We start from the raw sequence: 17,325 nt of genomic DNA, 5'->3' as shown, positions 1-17,325 counted from the left end.
TGGCTCTCATTTTGTGCATGTAGACCTAATGAAGTGACCGCTCCTTTGGCTTGCATTTATTTGCCATTTATCTCCCACCTGGTTAATATGTACATACGTTATATATATTACGTTGTTGCCATGGAACAAGTGTCCATAGCATAGTCACCATTTAATCATTTAGCAGAACACAGCTCGACCTCGGAGTTACATTCAAGAGTTGTGCTGAGGCTGCCACCTACTGCCCCTAAAAAATAGATAGCTTGCAGTGAACTTTCTTGGTCGGTAGGTGGCAGTGAGCTGCTATTGGAGTGCTTTGTGGACCTTGCCGCGGTCGTCTGCCGCCAGTTGCCTAGTGACGAAAAGTTCCACTGATGGTTTCCTGTCTTTTCAAAATCCCATCTCCCCATTACGCTAGTGTCCAACTTTTATCGAAGACAATTTTTTGTCGGCTTTACAGCTGCCGTATGGGTCAGGTTAACACGTATCCACGTTGGAGCAAATGTTGAGGAACTTACGTGTTGTCCGGCCCGGTTATGAAGAGCCTTGAAGACCGATGGACAATTACATTTTTATCAGAGTGGTTGGGCAAGGGAGCTACGGGGAGGTGAACTTGGTGAAGCACAGAACAGACCGAAAACAGGTGAGATGCGTTCTTATTTGGAATCTTAAACTGTTATGGCAAGAAAGATTTGAACAATTGCTAAAAAGACCCTTTTAGGTACAACTAGCGTAGTGTGGCAGTTAGCCTTGAAGTGCTAAGTTTGTTTACGTGCAATGTGATTGAAGGTCATGGAGTCAAGTGAGCCTATTCACATGACCAATATTAACTACAAGGCAAGCATTGTGAGCATCTGATAAAAGCGTAATTTAAAACTAATGCAGTAGCAGTAGAAATAAGAAAGAAATAGTGCAATGTAAGTCATTTTGGCAGCCTGACTGCTTCAAGCAGCAGCAACATTGCACCACATATTACAAAAATACAGTAAGTTGTCCATAGGTGTTAATGTGAGGATGAATGGTTTGTCCATATGTGCCTTACGTTTGGCTCAAAGTCAGCTAGGATAGGTTGTAGTTCACCTGTAACCCTAATGAGGATAAACGGCATAGAAAATAGATGGATGGATAACGAAGACAACCATATATTTAGTATATTTCATCAGGAAACAAATATCATAAAGCATCAATATGAACTATTCAATTCAATTCCAACAATTCCTACCCCACAGTATGTCATAAAAAAGCTCAATTTAACCACCTCCTCGAAACGGGAACGTCGAGCTGCAGAGCAGGAGGCGCAGCTTTTGTCCCAGCTCCGACATCCCAACATCGTAACATACAGGGAATCCTGGGAAGGAACCGACCTCCAACTTTACATAGTGATGGGCTTCTGTGAAGGCGGTGACCTCTATCACAGACTCAAACAGCAAAAGGGAGAGCTGCTACCAGAGAGGCAGGTGGTGGAGTGGTTTGTTCAGATTGCCATGGCACTCCAGGTATGTTGCATGTTCATGTGAAAGTCAAATCATGAACACAAAGCAGGCCTCAAGTCACTTCCTCTGTGTTCGCTTTCAGTACCTTCATGAAAGGAACATTCTTCATCGGGACCTTAAAACACAGAATATCTTCCTGACAAAGACCAACATCATCAAAGTTGGGGACCTCGGCATCGCACGTGTATTGGAGAACCAGAATGATATGGCCAGCACACTTATCGGGACACCTTACTACATGAGTCCAGAGCTCTTCTCTAATAAACCCTACAATCACAAGGTATCACCTTTATCGCAGCTTACTGTTTTCTCCTGGAAGGCTTGACAAGTGATATCTTTTCTTTTCCAGTCTGATGTATGGGCCCTGGGTTGCTGTGTGTATGAAATGTCAACACTAAAACACGCCTTCAATGCTAAGGATATGAACTCACTGGTCTATCGCATTGTAGAAGGAAGGGTTGGTTCCATTTTTATGTCTTATGTGTGTATAAACACATCCTGAGCTCTGAATTTTAAGCTTTAACTGTAGCACAATCTCTTATTACGTATAAATCTGCAGTGATGTATAACCTTTTCATTACTGGTTTCGTCCCTCAGCTCCCACAGATGCCAAGTAAGTACGACCCCCAGCTAGGAGAGCTAATAAAAAGCATGTTGTGTAAAAGGCCAGACGACAGGCCAGATGTCAAACTTATACTGCGGCAACCTTACATCAAACGACAAATTGCCATGTTCCTGGAGGCCACCAAAGAGTAAGAAAGACAAACTAAACGTCTACATTTGTTTGTTCATAGTTTTGTTTTGTTTTAAGATATACATGTTCAATGTACTCATCACTTATTTTTTTGTTAAAAGTTGATAATAACTTTTTCCTGCTGTGTTGCTTCTTCATCCATTTGTGTGTTGTTGCTTAGAATAACTGCTAAGTCAAGAAAGAAAGTTTCTGGTGGCAGCAGGTACATCCAAAGCAACGATGTAGCCAATGTGGCGCAGCTTCAGCCAAAACCAAAGCCACTCCCTCCAAGTCCTCAGCTGGAACCCCTTCCCAGGTTGAAACAAGTAAGCGAATCTAGCACGAAACTATTAAACATGAGAAAAATAGCCCATTAGAAAGAAGTATGTATCTTTTAAAAAAATATATTTTTAAAAATGATTATTATTTTTAATTAAACCTGTCCTGTTCAGCTCCATGGCCTTGCAGAATGGTGTATCTGTATGCCTTTGTGCTGGAACAGTTTTGCTGTGCAACAGGGGAGTTTGAAATACTCCCTGTGCTTATTGTTACATTTTTTAATTAGTCTGACGTTTATTGAAAATGCAGCCGGACAGAAAAGGGTTTCAGGTGACAGACAGAGGGACAAGGGGACTAGGGGTGAAAACCACAACAGAACAATAGCGAGACAGTCTAGATATTTGAACAATCATTTGTAGATGGGGTGGGGGGACACACCTGGTGAGGACATGCAATAACTAACCAAGAGAACCAGATAAGAGAGGACAGAAAAGGGCAGGACAGGATGTGGGGGAAATGAGCAAATTCAGTGCTACTGTCGAGTGGTGTGGTGGGATTCTTTTTTTAGTGTCTAAACACCTGTAAGAACCTGTGAGTTGATGTTAGTATAACCTGTGTTGTTGTTAGTGATCCCAGCACAAGTAATTAAAGTCTATAGTGTTTATGTCAAATTTATTAGTGAATGAACACCATATCACATGCATTTTAGTCAACTGGTGTACGGAGTTGATGAGCCGGCACACAAGCCCCCTAATTTTCGGACCAACTCCGTAAAATGTGATAATTTTCCACGGCACACCTGATAATCTCTCTCAGCACAGTAATGCTGTGGCTCAGGATGAGTGGATTTAGTTTGTTTCTGTAACAAGTCAAATAAAAACATTTAGTTTTGCTCCATGATGCACATTCCTATAGTTTCTATGAGAACCAAGCTACCACTTCAGCAATATGATTCAACAAATCCACAAGCACATGTTGAGTTTTAGGAGCATTTTTATAAATATTTTGAAACACTGAAAAAATATTTATGTTGATATTTTTGGGTGATTGTTTTATGTATATTCATTCGACAGAAAGACAAATCACAGCTCCTCAAAAATCAAAACGGTGTCACAGACTGTAACCCGCTTCAAATAAATCCACCGCCTAAGCCGTCCTCACCTGATGCTCTCAAAAGCAGCATCACATCCATGGCAAGCATCAGCAACATCCAAGTTGACATGTGTCCACAGCAGGATCCAGATTCGATAAAGAGGGCATTAGACGCACCTCAGTTAGCTGTGGCACAACACCAAGCTGAGAAAAAGGAGCCCTTGACCCCTTCTACACATGTTAAGCCCCCACTCAAGCCTGTATCAGCAGCTGGCAGGAGGGGAGTAGATGACAGAAAAGTATTAAATGGATTTTGTCCATTTCGGGACACCTTTTCAGTCTCTGAGAAAAAGGTGTCAGCTAATGATGACAAGGATGACACAATGGAGCTCCTTAAGGACGCTTACATGCCGAACAGTAAAGTAGAAATGAAGCAAGGAACAGATTTGGAGAAGAGATCTACACACAGAATCACCTTAGACAAAGTAGAGGAGAACATAGAGTGTAAAAATGATTCCATGAATCCTGTCAACAGAGCTCAAACAGGACATGCAGACATACAAGTAAGTTCAGTTATCAATAGAGATGTATTTGGTTGTTTGTAGGAGTATATCCTCACACGTTTTGTTTCCTTTTTAGGATAATTTGGAGTCTACAGAAAAGCTGCTACAACCATTCTCTCCGACAGTTGTAAGAAAATTGTACTCTGAGCTCTGATAACTGCTAAGCTTTTGATGTACTCTACTGGAAAGTGATTGTTTCTGTTAAGGAACCTCCTGAAGAGAAGGTTCCCTTACAAATCAACTCCCAGAGTGTAACCAGTGCTCCATTTCTCACTGCCCAAGAACCTGCTGTCTCACTGGAGTACAGTGGGAGGGACATAAAACAGACAGATTGTGATCAGCAAAAGGTAAACTAGTCAATGAATTCCTATCTAGAGTTACTTTATAAATACTTTTACATGGATATTTATCTCTTATTTAGACTAAAGCAGCATCTCGCAGACCTTTGCCTCTAGGTGCTGTCGAACCATCATTAGAAGTGAGGAAGAAAAACACAGAGAGCAAGAAAATGAATGAGAATGTCACATCTAAATCTTGTGGGGACGGATTATTTAATCTACCAAAGGTACAAGTTTTAACTCATTTACAGTCCTCTTCAAAAATATTGGAACGGCAAGGTCAATTCCTTTGTTTTTGTTGTATACTGAAGAAATGTGGGTTTCAGATCAAAAGATGAATGTGAGACACAAGTTCAAAATTCCAGCTTTTATTTCATGGTACTTAAATCGTGATGTGTTAAACAACTCAGGACAGAGCACCTTTTGTTTGAAGCCACCCATTTTTCAAGTGAGCAAAGGTATTGGAGCAGACATTATTAAATTAACTTAAATTGAATAACTTTAAGTATTTGGTGGCATAACCCTTACTTGCAATAAAACTGCATCAAGCCTGCGACCCATTGATCTCACCAGACTGTTGCATTCTTCATTTGATATGCTTTCCCAGGCCTTTACTGCAGCCTCCTTCAGTTCTTATTTGTTTCTGGGGGTTTCTCCCTTCAGTCTCCTCTTTAGGAGGTAAAATGCAGGTCCAGTGATTGACTTGGCCAGTCTAAGACCTTCCACTTTTCCCCCCTGATGATGTCCTTTGTTGTGTTGACAGTGTGTTTTGGGTCACTGTCTTGTTGCATGATGAAGCTTCTCTGATTAGTTTGGATGCAAAAATGGTTTTATAGACTTCAGAATTCATTCTGGTGCTACTATCATGACTAGTGATCCCGTTCCAGAAGGAGCCATGCAATCCCAAGCCATGACATTACCTCCACCAGGCTTCACAGATGAGCTTGTGGGTTTTTGATCATAAGAGCCTTTCTTTCTCCATACTTTGGCTTTTCCATCACTTTGGTCAGGTTAATCTTGGTCTCATAGTCCATAAAACGTTGTTCCACAACCTTTGTGGCTCATCTCTGTACTTCTTTGCAAAATCCAAATTGGCCTTCCGATTCTTTTTTCTGGTGAGTGGTTTGCATCTTGTGGAATGGCCTCGATATTCTCTCGAAGTCTTCTTCGAACAGTGGATTGTGATACTGTCACCCCTGCCCTGTGGAGGTTGGTAGTTATGCCACTGACTGTTGTCTTTGGGTGTTTCTTCACAGCTCTCACAATGTTTCTGTCATCAACTGCTGTAGATACTGCTTGGCCGACCTGTTCGATGTCTGTTGCTCAGTACATTCAGGACATTCCAAATTATTGTATTGGCTATGCTGTGTTTGTGCAATAGCTCTGATCCATTTCCCCTCTTCTCTCAGCTTCAAAATGGTTTGCTTTTCTTCCATAGACTGCTCTCTGATCTTTATTTTTGCTTAACAGCAAATCCAGTTTTCACAGGTGAAACCCAAAGCCAAAAACAAGCACTATCTAATGTTTAAGCAATAAATATAAAAGGCTGCACCTGAGCAACTAGAAACACCCATCAGTCACACGTTCCATTGCTTTTGCTCACTTGAAAAGTGGGTGGGTTCAAGCAAAATGTGTTCCCTCTCCTTAGTTAACACCTCTAGATGCAACTTTTATTTCATGGTATTTACATCTAGATGTGTTAAACAACTTAGGACAGAGCACCTTTTGTTTGAACCCGCCCACTTTTCATGTGAGCAAAAGTATTGGAACAAATGACTGATGGGTGTTTGTCATTGCTCAGGTGTTGCCTTTTAGATTGATTGGTGAAACATTAGATAGTGCTTGTTTTTGGCTTTGGTTTTCACCTGTGAAAACAGCCTTTGCTGTTAAGCAAACATGAAAACCAGAGAGCTGTCTATGGGAGAAAAGCAAACAATTTTGAAGCTTAGAGAAGAGGGGAAATTGATCAGAACTATTGCACAAACATTTGGGCAATACAACAATTTGGAATGTCCTGAAAAATAAATTAACACACATTATGTGAGCTGTGAAGAAACACCCAAAGAACAGTCTGATGAGACCAAGATTAACTTCTACCGAACTGATGGTAAGGCCAAAGTATGGAGAAAAAAAGGATCTTCTCATGATCCAAAACACACAAGCTCATCTGTGAAGCATGACGGAGATAATGTTATGGCTTGAGCTTGCATGGCTGCTTCTGGAATGGGCTCACTAGTCTTTATTGATGATGTAATTCATGATGGTCGCAGCAGAATGAATTCTGAATTCTACAAAACCATTTTGTCTGGCAATTTACAGAAAAATCCATCTAAACTAATCGGGAGAAGGTTCATCATGCAACCAGACAATCACCTAAAACAAACTGCCAACACAACAAAGGACTTCATCAGGGATAAAGTGGAAGGTCTTAGATTGGATAAGTCAATCATACCTTAACCCAATAGAGCATGCATTTTACCTCCTGCAGAGGGGACTGAAGGGAGAAACCCCCAGAAACAAACATGAACTGAAAGAGGCGGCAATAAAGGCCTGGAAAAGCATTTCAAATGAAGAATGCAACAGTCTGGTGAGATCAATGGGTCGCAGGGTTAGGGTTTATGCCACCAAATATTAAATGTTAATCACTTTAAGTTACATACATGCAAATCATTCGCCTTTCAGCAAAATTCGCCATTTTGAATTCCAAATAGGCCATTTATGTGATTCGTATAGATCTAATGAGTTTTTCCTAGAAGGGCAGGAGGTCGCCACATTAGACTACATTTAGACCAGTGATTTCCAACCTTTATGGAGCCAAGGCACATATTTTACAATTGAAAAATCTCACGGCACACCTACAAACAAAAATGTCACAAAAAGTGGATACATTAATTACTGTACTTCATGCCATCTAATAGAAGAGCATTTATTTGTTGTCTGTCACTATGCCTCACTGGCATAAATAGATGAATAAAGATACATTATTTCTTGGAAATAAATAATTTCTTGAGCAATTAAGTAAAATTTGATAATTTCCCACGGCACACCTGAAGAGAGCTCATGGCACACTAATGTGCCCCGGCACACTGGTTGGGAATCACTGATTTAGACCAACAAAAACAATAGCTTTCTTATATTGTAGTATTTGTCTGGCACTGTCTGCCCAAACGTGGATATTTCAGCTGACTTATAACTTGAGAAAAAAGCATGCAGTAAATTGCAGATTTACACACACACACACACACACACACACACACACACACACAGCAACATCAGAATATGCACGTTCACATTTTATTATGTTTTTTTTTTTTTAATTGATGTTCATGTTGTGGTTTTAAAAAAAATCTGAAGTTACTCACTATTTACTCAGTACTTGAGTAATTATTTCACTGTTTACTTTTTACTCAAGTAATTTTTTGGAGGACTTTTTACTTGAGTCACATTATTGTCAAGTAACAGTACTCTTACTTGAGTTCAATATGGCTACTCTACCTACCTCTGGAGTGGACATCCTCTATTGCTACTCTTACGTCTAAGCAACATTTTTTCTCATCAGATCAGCCAGTGTTGTATTTGTTGCACTGGTATTTTGTATTTTCGCGTTGAGGTGTTGCGGGTCGTGGCCCTGGTTGTGGTCCCAGCGGAACCGCGAAGCACACGTAACATCGGCGACAAGAGTTGATCTGCTTGTACATCTTGTATTAATTAGGAAACGCGCCTACAATTATCTAATTGGTTTACGGATGTTAATGTTAAATGTATTAAGCGACGGAGCTATGTTAGGAATTATGTCAACACTGAATGAACTAACTTCAAATTCAGAAATGGCCAATAATAACAGAAAAATATTGTACTGAATATTTTCCTGGAGAAGGCATTTGGGGTTAGCCTTTGAAGTTGGTAATAGTGAAAAATGAAGTGGAACAGACAATGATTTTAGTCAATTCTTCTCCAGAATGAGAGTGCTTAAAAAGGAGGATGCTATTCATGTGGCACAGCTTGAAGCAGGCATCAGCTGCAGGTGGAGACGGGCCTGGCTCAAGTTGGAGGCCAGAACAAAAAGGCAAAGAAATTAGGCAAATTTAATTTTAATCTTAAATTTGTACATCAACATGTACTTGAACGGTGTAAATAGTTTTTTCTGCGTGAAGATATTTATTATTATTTTTTGCCTTATTGTAATCTTCAGAGTCTTCCAGATTGCTTAATTTATGTTAAAATAAAATAAAAATCTCTGCGGGAGCCCGTGGGATCCCCTTATCTCCCCCCCCACAATGTCTTTTCTTGGTCACTTTTTTCATGCCTTTGGTGATTGCATGTCTAAAGTTAATGTCTGGGGAAAATAGTCTGTTGCAATTCTTTTGCTCACTTGAAAAGTGGATGGCTTCAAACAAAAGGTGCTCTGTCTTGAGTTGTTTAGCACATCTAGATGTAAATACCATGAAATAAGAGCTGGAATTCTGAACTTTTGTCTCATGTTCATCTTTTGATCTGAAACCAAAATGTCTTTAGTATACAACAAAAACAAAGGAATTGACCTTGCTGTTCCAATACTTTTGCAGGGGACTGCAGTTACACAGTCCAGACACTGAGAACTTTTATAAAAACGGCCACATGGTGTACTTATCTAATAGTGGCTGGCCAGAAGTGGTCAATATCACAGAAACTTAGAAGGACTCGGCAAGACACCGAATGTTTTTTTATTCTCCAATATTTTTGCCTATTCAACTGCATTTTTATCTTAGTCTTTATTTTTCATTCTTTCTATAATGCTACTGGATGGCGGAATTTCCCTTGGGAATATTAAAGTATTTTTATCAATCGATCTCATACTAGAGCTATAGCAACAATTCCAAGTTTACAAAGTAAATAATGCTCGGTTGTATTTTTCACTGTCAGGGATGTATTAATTCAAGAGTATGTTTATTACGGCGGTTGCAGTTGACAGACGTGGAGAACCACACTGCATCATACTGTGAGCTACCAGTAGACAACTTCTAATATTTTGCCGCCCAGATTATTGTTTTGATATACTGATTATTTACGTGGGCGGCACAGTAGACGAGTTGTTAAAAAATAAAAAAGACGTTTGACCAGATTTTTTAAATGTATTTTTAATTTCTAATTTAAATTGCACGCACGTGCATGTGCGCCGGGGCTGCGGCCCAGCCTCAGCCAGACTGCCTCCAGCGGCCCCAAGGTAAATTGAGTTTGAGACCCCTGATCTAGACGCAACCTGCACCAGTCTAGGGTGTTTCCCGCCTCTCGCCTGAAGTCAGTTGGGATAGGCTATAGCTCACCCCCAACACTCGTGGGGACAAGTTTTATAGAAGATGGATGGATAAATAATTATGTCGTTCGATCCAGGTAATAAACTTAAATGTTACCGTTCAGGAGCGCCCTCTATCTGCCAGAGAGAGAAGAAGACTGAGGCACTCCCAAGACACTGCCTGCCAATCAGGTACAATATTATTTTAGTCTTCCTTTTAAAGAACAACAAAATGAGAAGCTGTACTTACATTGCAGGGCTTTTTCAATTGACAAAGTATGACACACTGCATTCATAATTATTGAACTATGATAATTCCTCCTCCAGGTGCTGTAAGAGCATCTCATGATGTCACTGGTTCCAAGACCCAACACCAGAACACTCCAGTTTCCAACTCTGTGTCAGACTTTATTACTCGGACCAATAAGGTACAGACACACACTTACTGTTTCTCGTACTGTGAGGGTATTCATAAAACAAGAAATGACAAATATCAAAACCTTGGTGTAATTCATTGAAGCGGGGAAAGGATGAAGATGAGTACAGCTCATCCACAAGCTCCACAGAGCATGCAGAGGGAGACTGCAGGGAAAGGTGAGGCAGTACAGCAGAGAAAGACCTCAAAATAAGAGTTAGTTGATTTTTTATTTTATTTTTTGTAAGTACAGTATTCACATTATAAGATTGACACTGCGTGTGTGTTCTGTACAGGAGAGCTGAAACCAAAGACATGCAGGATTTAGTCCACATGATGACCAAAACTTTGAGGATGGTTGATGGAAATGATGTGAACGAGGTGGACAAACATGAATTGGGTTGTACGTTGTTGCCAGAATTCAAACTTAACAAGAAGTACAGGGACACCCTGGTGCTCCACGGCAAGGCTCGACAGGAAGCAGAGAACTTGTCACTGGGAGAAATCCCAATAGGTCAGATATTACGCTCAAACTGTGCCATCGTTATCGTTGTGGTGTGTTTAACAATATTTTCCATTCATAAAGGCTCCACGTCGGGTCCAGCCAAGATCAGGAGGGCCATCGAGCTCCTGAGAACTGATGTAGTAAAGGGCCTGGGGGTCAAGCTCTTGGGCAAAGTCCTGGAAATCATGGAGGAGGAGGATGACGATAAACTAGAAGTATGTTTTTAGAAATGCTCCACATGATGTACATCAGGCCCATTTTGCCTGCATTTTTGTTTTTTCCAGTCTGCAAATTGAAAATCAATCAGAATGAATAAATCTGAAAAGTGTTAGAGAACAATAACATACATTTCATTCATTCCTTTTTCTCTCACTGCTGCAGTTGTGCCTTCGTCAGCAGATGGGTGATGAAAAGTATCACACGTATGGTGTGATGGTGAGACAACTGAAATTCTTTGAGGAGATTGCCTTCAAGGTTTAGAAAAATAATTGTAACAAAAAAACAATTGATGTATGGAAGCTTTCACCAGTGAGGCAAGTGCCATGGCAACTGCCACTTCCTGTCTACATAAACATTCGAATTTATGCTTGTTGCTGCTATTGTTGCATCAACACCATGACAAACAGTTCAATGTAAATACAGTGGGTACGGAAAGTTTTCACTCCCTTAAAATTTTCGCTCTTTGTTATATTGCAGCCATTTGCTAAAATCATTTAAGTTATTTTTTTTCCGCAATGTACACACAGGACCCCATATTGACAGAAAAAAAGGAATTGTTTACATTTTTGCATAGTTATTCAAAAAGAAAAACTGAAATATCACATAGCCATAAGTATTCAGACCCTTTCCTGTGACACTCATATATTTAACTCAGATGCTGTCCATTTCTTCTGCTTATCCTTGAGATGGTTCTACACCTTCATTGGAGTCCAGCTGTGTTTGATTATACTGATTGGACTTGATTAGGAAAGCCACACAACTGTCTATATAAGACCTTACAGCTCACAGTGCATGTCAGAGCAAATGAGAATCATGAGGTCACTGCCTGATGAGCTCAGAGACAATTGTGGCAAGGCACCGATGTGGCCAAGGCTACGAATTAATTTCTACTCCACTTAAGGTTCCTAAGAGGACAGTGGCCAAACTGAGCAATCAGGGGAGAAGAGCCTTGGTGAGAGAGGTAAATAAGAACCCAAAGATCACTGTGGCTGAGATCCAGAGATGCAGTCGGGAGATGGGAGAAAGTTCTAGAAAGTCAACCATCACTGCAGCCCTCCACCAGTCGGGGCTTTATGGAAGAGTGGCCTGACGGAATCCTCTCCTCAGTGCAAGACACATGAAAGCCTGCATGGAGTTAGCTAAAAAACACCTGAAGGACTCCAAGATGGTGAGAAATAAGCTTCTCTGGTCTGATGAGACCAAGATGAACTTTTTGGCCTTAATTCTAACCGGAATGTGTGGAGAAAACCAGGCACTGCTCATCGCCTGTCCAATAGTCCCCCAACAGTGAAGCATGGTGCTGGCAGCATCATACTGTTTTTTCAGCTGCAGGGACAGGACGACTGGTTGCGATCGAAGGAAAGATGAATGCGGCCAAGTACAGGACAAAAACCTTCTCCAGTGCTCAGAACCTCAGACTGGGCTGAAGGTTCACCTTAAAAAAAGACCATGACCCTAAGCACACAGCTAAAATAACGAAGGAGTGACTTTAGAACACCTCTGTGACTGTTCTTGAATGGCCCAGCCAAAGCCCTGACTTAAACCCAATAAAGCATCTCTGGAGAGACCTGAAAATGGCTGTCCACCAACGTTCACCATCCAACCTGACAGAACTGGAGAGGAGCTGCAAGGAGGAATGACAGAGGATCCCCAAATCCAGGTGTGAAAAACATCATCATTCATCCATCATCCAACATCATCCATCATTCCCAAAAAGACTCATGGCTGTATTAGCTCAAAAGGGTGCTTCTACTAAATACAGAGCAAAGTGTCTGAATACTTATGGCTGTATGATATTTCAGGTTTTCTTTTTTAATAAATCTCCAAAAATTTTAACAATTCTGTTTTTTTTCTGTCAATATGGGGTACTGTGTGTACATTAATGAGGGAATAAAATTTATTTAAATGATTTTAGCAATTGGCTGCAATATAACAGAGTGAAAAAATTTAAGGGGGTCTGAATATTTTCCGTACCCACTGTAACTGTATGACAATGTTTATATCCTTATGTTATAGTTTAGTATTTTTCACTATGTCTATGCAAACATCTTCCTTAAACATACCTTGCTGTAATGGAGTATTTAGTTTAATTTATCATGAGAGCCAGAATATTGTTGAATATTTTACCTGTATTGCATCTTTTGAGGGGGATTATTTTCATTTGTCTTATACACAACGTAGAAATGTATCATAGATATTAACAATAAAATTATTTCTGATAAATCTTTCCCTAAAATATTTTGACTTTTTTCTTTTATGGTTCTTGTAGTGTTGCAATACAATAAAGGTAAAGACGAAAGCACTGGATGAGGGACACTTTGATACAGCTAAGCCCAGAAGGAGTGATGCAGTGATAACGATGCAATACCAGTATTGGCGCCCATACTGTACGTCTTCACTCCTACACCAATACCACTCTACCAACCCAACCCAACCTGACCGGTTGAATAGGAGCTTTGTCAGCCATGTAGAGATACTGTACTTTAAGGTAAACATAGCTGACAATACTTTGTTAGCCAACTTCAAATTATGCTCTGCAAAATGGATGATGAACTCTGGTGGCGACAAAGGCTTTGCCACCCTGCGAGTTGCAGCGATGGGCCATCCAGCGAGGACCAAGATTCTCTAGCCCCGTTGCCAGCTCCACACTGCGCGGCTCCGGCCTAGCCAGCCCATCACAAAGCCGCAACAGAGCGGTACGTAGAGTAAACAGAAGTCTTCTATTTCTTTTTACTAATTTTATTTGTAGATAACACAAGAGGTAACATGGCGTCTCAATTCCTACTTGTGAATCCACCAGACTACGCTCTTCATCTCTCATTTCTTCTCTATCGACTTTATGTACTCCTTTTACATATTGCTCCTTAAGTGTTCAGACTAAGACACCATCATACCTGAAATGCCTTGTGCTACATGCGACATTTAAATAAAATGTGTTGCAAGACTGAGAAAAACATGCAGTTGGATGTTATGTCAGTAATGACAAGTTGTTACTCTAAAGAGTTATATATTTTAGTGAAACTTATGCCATGTTCAAGAGAAGTTATACTTGTATTTGTGAACAATATTTGATTAAAACAAAACACATTTTCATCACAATTGGGAGACGTAATGGCATTATCAAGTTTCGGTACTCGGTATCGGTGAACACTCAAATGCAAGTACTTGTACTGTCTCAAAAGTATTGGTGCATCCCTATCCACATATATTTGGACTGTCTACATTATATTTCAGTGGATTTGAAAAAACTCCCAATATTATTAATAGCTAGACTTTTAGCTTTAGCTTCCAGGACTCAACAGTATATGGACAAAAACTAGAATAACTGTAAATGTGACCATAATGCTGCCTTAAGTCGAGTCCGTGGACATCCCCAAATTGACTTTCTTCCCTGGAGACCTTCCCTTACTGCTTTTTTGTGGGTCGTATACTCTGCTGGGCAGAGATTAGGCCACTAGACTGCCTATTTAGAAATATTTGATATCTTTTCCTGTACAGAGTAATTTCATATTAAAGGGTCATTATCCATCTGCACAATAAACCAGTGAGTTGTTTCTCTTGTGCCCACAGCATCAATAAACACCACTGAAGCTGTTCTATTAGCATCCCCATGTCATAATGCTGCCTCCACTTAGTTTAACACATGATGTGGTAAGCTTTGGTACATGAGCTGTTCTATGTAATTTCCCATCATTCTAATACATGTTGAAATTGGTTCAATTTGTCCAAATAAGGTAATAACAGAACATGGGAGGCTTTTGATGTTTTCTGGCATAGTTGCTGTTAGTTTGCACCTTGCTGTAAACCTGTGTTTATTTTCAGGGGCAATGCGAGGGGAAGAAAAGTAAAGATTGTTGTGACTATTGGCTTGTCATAGCAGGCACAAGGTATTTTCAATTAGCATTATCGTAGTGGTGGGGCCCAAAAGTGGTGCTGTTTTTTTAATGGGGCCCAAAAATTGTTCTGCTGTTTATATTCATGAAGTCTTCCCTTCAGTGCAGATTGAGATGTCCTAAAGCGTAGTCTTGAAAATAGCATTTGCTGGCCTGCATCATCAATGCCAATCATTGTCATTAACAAGCTACATGTCCCTCCCAAGCTTCATCTTCCTTTCAGATAGCTTAGTAAAATAAACCAAATGCAAACTTTCCAAATTTCATTGTACGCAAGCTTTTCTACACTGACATACAAGTGCCACTGAAAGCACATTGCACAGGGCGTGTGCCTTTATTATGCACTTTTCAAGCTCTTTGCAACATTTCATGTTTAGGTATTGTTATTTTGGGGTGGGGCGGGGGGTGCTGGTATCCAGAGCACTGTGTCATGGATGTCATGGAGTGCTCTATTCAATAGTGACAACATATTGACAACATACACATTTTATTGGACACATGTATTTCAAACTGAAACACTATGGGTTTCTTTTAAAATTACGTGTAGGCTGTGATATAAATCAAAAGGATTTCATATGTGAAAGGATGTATCAGTAGCCAGATGACGAGGACTTATTTATGCTTCTTTTTCTTTAGACTCTCCTGAGGCTTTGGGTTTGACTCTGCACTGCTCTCTGGTATAACAAGTTGCCAAGGCAGGGGATTCCTTCTGTACATTGGCCATGGGGGCAGGGTCATCTTAAAACATAATAACATTAGATGTTAGAATATGCAAACATTAAATAACACCAGTATAAAATGGGAAGTAGCCTAAAAAACTCACAATACATGAGACAACAAATCCAGCCAGGACTATGTATACAGTCCATCCAAATTGTTGAATGATTAGTCCATACACGAATCCAATCACCTAAAGAGACAAACCAACTGCATAAAGTGAAACGTGGGATGATGAGTTGATATAGGTGCATAGTTACCGCAGAGATGAGGATTATCCCTTGGAAAATCTGTTCAGCCAGTTTCTGGCCTTTATAATCCTGTAACAAACGAGAGGAATCAGCGTCACTATTTATTCAATCCCTTAACACTGAAGCAGGTGGCGAGCCGCTCAAACATATAAGCAATTTTACCTATTACTGTAACTAAATCATTTAGAGGAGTCAGACGAGCCACCGACTTGTACATATTGCATTAAAACCACATCCGATGAGATTGGTCATACTGTTTTTCTGAAAGCGATCATAACGTTCGCTAGCACCACAAGTAGCATCACGGGCATCGTTTCGCAAATACAAACAGGCTAGCTTGAACTGAATGTTACTGTGATAAAATAACATAAACTAGAGCAAATTTACCATATGCGTGGGGATTGATTTAAATATTGAAAGCATATTCCTTTCTTGGATTCTTACAGCCTGCTCAATAGAACTTCCGGCAAGAAAGGATACGTCACATTACAAAGGACCCATTTGAGGACCCTGCCATTTTATATGACGTCATACATTACGGTCGCACTATGAAGCTATGCCAGCTCGCTGTCGCAGCCTAGCTAATCAACGTGCCTATGTGGCGGCCATGTTGGGAAGGTCGACGTTCCCCTCGAAGTCAATACATGGACATTGAAATTAAGTCGTAACTTGATCAATTCTTAACGGATTTTGACAAGATTTACTTTGTTTGTCAAGACCAAAGCGTGACATCAATACAGAATATTTTTATCAATGGTAAAAAAAAATGTGAAAGGTTATTCCCATTCCCTTGTGATTATATAGCGTTGCGTGCAACCGTAAGCAGCACAATGTGCCGACAATCCTTTGTCATTTGGTTTGCTTTTTATCCACACACATGGAATGCACTGACGACAGACCTGCCTACCTTAGCGTCACTAGGCACGCAACTCAATTGGGTTTGCGGTACCTACGATTCATAACTGTGGTTGCATTGCAGTTGTAAGATACTTTTCCTGCCAATGTAAATAGTTACTACAGTACGGCTTACTTTGAATACTTTATGGGTGCTACTGAATATCTTAGTTCTCACAAAATAAATTCTGTCTATGTACTATACTTGCGAATGTACAAAATACAAAATGAGTAAATGAATAATGAGCCATTTAGTAGCAAACCACTCAGGGGAGAAAAAAAAAAAAAAGGATCTGCGTTGGCCGGGAATCGAACCCGGGTCAACTGCTTGGAAGGCAGCTATGCTAACCACTATACCACCAACGCGACATGCATTTTGTGGCCTCTTTCATATATGAAAGAGGGGTTCACGGGATTCCCACGGTAGGGCACGCCCTGTTAAACTATTACTGCTTCAAGACACGCCCTGCTGCACTATGATTAGCTGTTGTATTCCTGAAGAACACCTCTTCTAGACGCGATAAGCAGTATGTGACTTCAGTATGGCGGCGTTAATGTTTCCCACTAACCCTAACCCACCATAATCTTAACCTTAACCCATCCCAAACCACCTTAAACTCCAACCCTATCCCTAAACCTAACCATAACAAACTACTTTGTTTTCAGTTCGTAAAATGTGATC

At 40.3% G+C, this 17,325-nt stretch overlaps 2 protein-coding genes and 1 non-coding gene across 9 annotated transcripts; 1 reads left to right on the top strand and 2 right to left on the bottom strand.

The window, feature by feature from the left end:
- The first annotated feature begins 340 nt into the window (after positions 1-340).
- nek4 (NIMA-related kinase 4) lies at positions 341-13,999 on the top strand. Of its 7 annotated transcripts, none has more exons than XM_061785643.1 (18): positions 341-622; positions 1,209-1,475; positions 1,555-1,752; positions 1,822-1,929; positions 2,070-2,224; positions 2,387-2,531; positions 3,558-4,139; positions 4,216-4,266; positions 4,346-4,486; positions 4,561-4,704; positions 9,848-9,941; positions 10,077-10,177; positions 10,270-10,343; positions 10,461-10,678; positions 10,751-10,884; positions 11,051-11,104; positions 13,158-13,376; positions 13,459-13,999. In XM_061785643.1, exons 1-18 carry the CDS (start codon positions 536-538, stop codon positions 13,639-13,641), a joined length of 2,955 nt encoding a protein of 984 aa, XP_061641627.1. In that variant the 5' UTR covers positions 341-535; the 3' UTR covers positions 13,642-13,999. The 7 variants fall into 7 exon arrangements, 6 of the variants coding, with proteins under 6 accessions (XP_061641627.1, XP_061641628.1, XP_061641626.1 ...); XM_061785644.1 differs by having other exon boundaries at positions 1,822-1,953; positions 9,875-9,941; XM_061785642.1 differs by having other exon boundaries at positions 1,822-1,953.
- A 1,252-nt stretch (positions 14,000-15,251) lies between these two features.
- Positions 15,252-16,291, bottom strand: spcs1 (signal peptidase complex subunit 1). Its single transcript, XM_061785648.1, has 4 exons — positions 16,137-16,291; positions 15,759-15,818; positions 15,605-15,691; positions 15,252-15,519 (listed from the first exon to the last, which is right to left on the bottom strand). Exons 1-4 carry the CDS (start codon positions 16,170-16,172, stop codon positions 15,394-15,396), a joined length of 309 nt encoding a protein of 102 aa, XP_061641632.1. The 5' UTR covers positions 16,173-16,291; the 3' UTR covers positions 15,252-15,393.
- A 646-nt stretch (positions 16,292-16,937) lies between these two features.
- Positions 16,938-17,009, bottom strand: trnag-ucc (transfer RNA glycine (anticodon UCC)). Its single transcript has one exon. It is a non-coding gene; the product is annotated as a tRNA-Gly (tRNA).
- Positions 17,010-17,325: the final 316 nt, after the last annotated feature.

Source organism: Phyllopteryx taeniolatus, chromosome 9, assembly GCF_024500385.1.
Source record: "Phyllopteryx taeniolatus isolate TA_2022b chromosome 9, UOR_Ptae_1.2, whole genome shotgun sequence".
Taxonomy (NCBI): domain Eukaryota; kingdom Metazoa; phylum Chordata; class Actinopteri; order Syngnathiformes; family Syngnathidae; genus Phyllopteryx; species Phyllopteryx taeniolatus.
The sequence above is the reverse complement of the archived record's forward strand: the minus strand, read 5'-3'. Positions and strand labels throughout refer to the sequence as shown.